The 2,345-nt window shown below is 55.8% G+C and overlaps 1 protein-coding gene across 3 annotated transcripts in view; it reads right to left on the reverse strand.

Moving 5' to 3' along the window:
- The window catches only part of LOC113177988 (F-box/WD repeat-containing protein 12-like), a 33,344-nt gene extending 31,744 nt beyond the window's left edge, over positions 1–1,600 (reverse strand). For 2 of the 3 annotated variants that reach the window (XM_077792326.1, XM_077792328.1), the window contains exon 1: positions 1,503–1,600. In XM_077792326.1, the coding sequence (XP_077648452.1) occupies positions 1,503–1,592 (90 nt within the window). In that variant the 5' untranslated portion in view covers positions 1,593–1,600. The remainder of the gene's footprint in view (positions 1–1,502) is intronic. The other variant, XM_077792327.1, reaches the window with a different exon arrangement.
- Between the last annotated feature and the right edge of the window lie 745 nt (positions 1,601–2,345).

Here is a 2,345-nt window from a genome sequence, read left to right on the forward strand (position 1 = left end):
CAACAGCTTCTCTGCAGAAATACCTGCCAGGGGCACAGGAAGGTTCTGAATGTGGAGTGGGAATCAGGGTGCTGTCTAGACCTCATTCCCTCAGGCCCACACTGTCACCTGGAACTTCCTGGCCTCTCCAACCAAGCCACTCTGGATTCTGGAGCACAAACTGCAGTGGGTAACTCAGAGCCATAGGTGGTCTGGTGGCTCTGCAGTCCCATGCCAGAAGAGTGTATTTCCTAGCCCTGGCAGAAGCAATCAACACCTTCTCCAAGCCTAGACTTCCCTTCAATAACCCTCATGTATCTGCTAGATCAAAATCTCCTGTGTCTTTAGTAACTACTAAAGATGTAAAGTTTATATTTTGCAAAATCAAACCAAAAATCTGAGTATTTTTCATTCTAGTTATAGTTCAAAACCCAAATGAAATCTTATTTCCTAAAGAGTACTATAACATCTTTGAGAATCCTTGATAAGATTCTACAGTCTTCATAGCGACATTATGAGGCAGGAAATACTGACCTCCTTTTTCCTATGCAGTAACTATTACCAGGGAAAATGGTGCTATTAAACGGTATAATGCACCCATCTTTCAAATTAGGCCTCTCGATTAGCCCTACCTTACTTCTGTAAAAACAGAGATCCAATTTCAGCCCAGTGAATGATTCTGTGGGTTACCTTAAACAAATCACTTATCAGTAACAAGAGATGAAATAACATCAATAAAAGTACTAGATGTATTTAAAATTATGATTATGGTATTCAAAAGAGTATATTTACGAGCCCTTTCATTAAATGAAATAATAATGTGCTTTGAATGTCCTTTTATTCAACAAACATTTACTAAGGGGCACTAAATGTCAAGGGACACTGAGTGCTACAGTTAGTTATGAAAAAGACAAAATCCCTCTCTTCGGATGAGTCCAGCAGGGAAAAACAGTTATTAGACAAATACATTATATTAACAGTCAATTAAGTCGCGCTGCGTCCTTCAAAGAAAGAATACAGAGGACCTGTAGTCAGGTGGCAGTGCAGCTGCAACAGATGAGGCTATTTCGCTCAACAAGTGTTTCCTGAGCAGAGCCAAAAAGGAGATGGCAAGGGAGCGGGACATGCGAGGGACAAGAGAGGGACAGCGGAGACTACAAAACGAGGAGCCACTATGGGTGGAAACCGGGAGGTGCCCTCGAACTCTGACGGTAACACAGAAAAAAACAGGAAGAAAGTTCCAGAATATTTCAGAAAGCCCGGAAATGAGAAGAAAAACCATCCCTCAGCCAACCTCAGGGGTGAATGCGGACGACCGCAGGGAGCGCGAGTCCGGGTCAAGATGCGCGGCTCAGCAGCCCGGACCAGCCCCGGCACCAGCCCGGACCAATGGGCGACCGAAGGCGCCAAGGCACCCCCGCTGGACCCGGAGCAGCCGGATCCCCCGCGCACTCCCCCAGGGTCGCGAAACAGTCGCAAAGGCAACACCCCTGGCCTCAGGCGCCCCAGGCCGAGCGGCGCACCTTGTTCACCTGCGCGGCGCACAGCAGGTCTTGGGCCTCCAGGAAGGAAAAGACGTGCAGCAGCTCGTGCACCCCCAGCCGCTGGGCCATGACTCCGCGCGCCGCCCCGCCCCGCCCCGCGCGCCGCCCCGCCCCGCCCCGCGCGCCGCCCCGCCCCGCCCGCGCGCCCCGCCCCGCCCCGCCCCGCCCCGCGCGCCCCGCCCCGCGCCCCGCGCGCCCCGCCCCGCCCCGCGCGCCCCGCCCCGCCCCGCCCCGCGCGCCCGCCCCGCCCCGCGCGCCCGCCCCGCCCCGCCCGCCGCCCGCCCCGCCCCGCGCGCCCCGCCCCCCCAGAGCCCCGAGCCCCGCTCCCCGAGCCCTCGCCTCCGCCCCGCTCGCTCTGCCCCCGCCCCGCCTAGTTAAACTGCACTTCGGCCGCGGGCGGACCTGCATTTCCGCCCCACTTGTACCCCGCCCGCCCAGCAGAGCCTAGGTCCAGTTGGCCCAGACCCACCGGCCTATTCTCGCCCTTCCCAGCTCCCCCTTAAACCCTGCTTTCCCTGATCGTGGGCAGGCCCCTGCTCCCACCCAGTCTTTGTACTGACTTTCACCCTGGCCCAGACCCTCTCTGTCCTTTGGTTTACCTTCTCCCAGACTCACCTTCACTGTCCCTCACCACCCCTGTTCCTCTTCAGGTGTCCCACTCGCTACTGTTGTCCTTCTCCCAGGTTCGGTTCTGACCCTGTCTCCTTTCCTACCACAGATCTTCAATCTGGCCCTGATGTTCTCACTTTTCTCTCCTTACCATTAGCCTTCTCCCTGGCCCTGACGCTCTTCTACCATTGGCCTTCTCCTTGACCAGGGCAT

Source organism: Urocitellus parryii, chromosome 13 (assembly GCF_045843805.1).
Source record: "Urocitellus parryii isolate mUroPar1 chromosome 13, mUroPar1.hap1, whole genome shotgun sequence".
NCBI classification, from domain to species: domain Eukaryota; kingdom Metazoa; phylum Chordata; class Mammalia; order Rodentia; family Sciuridae; genus Urocitellus; species Urocitellus parryii.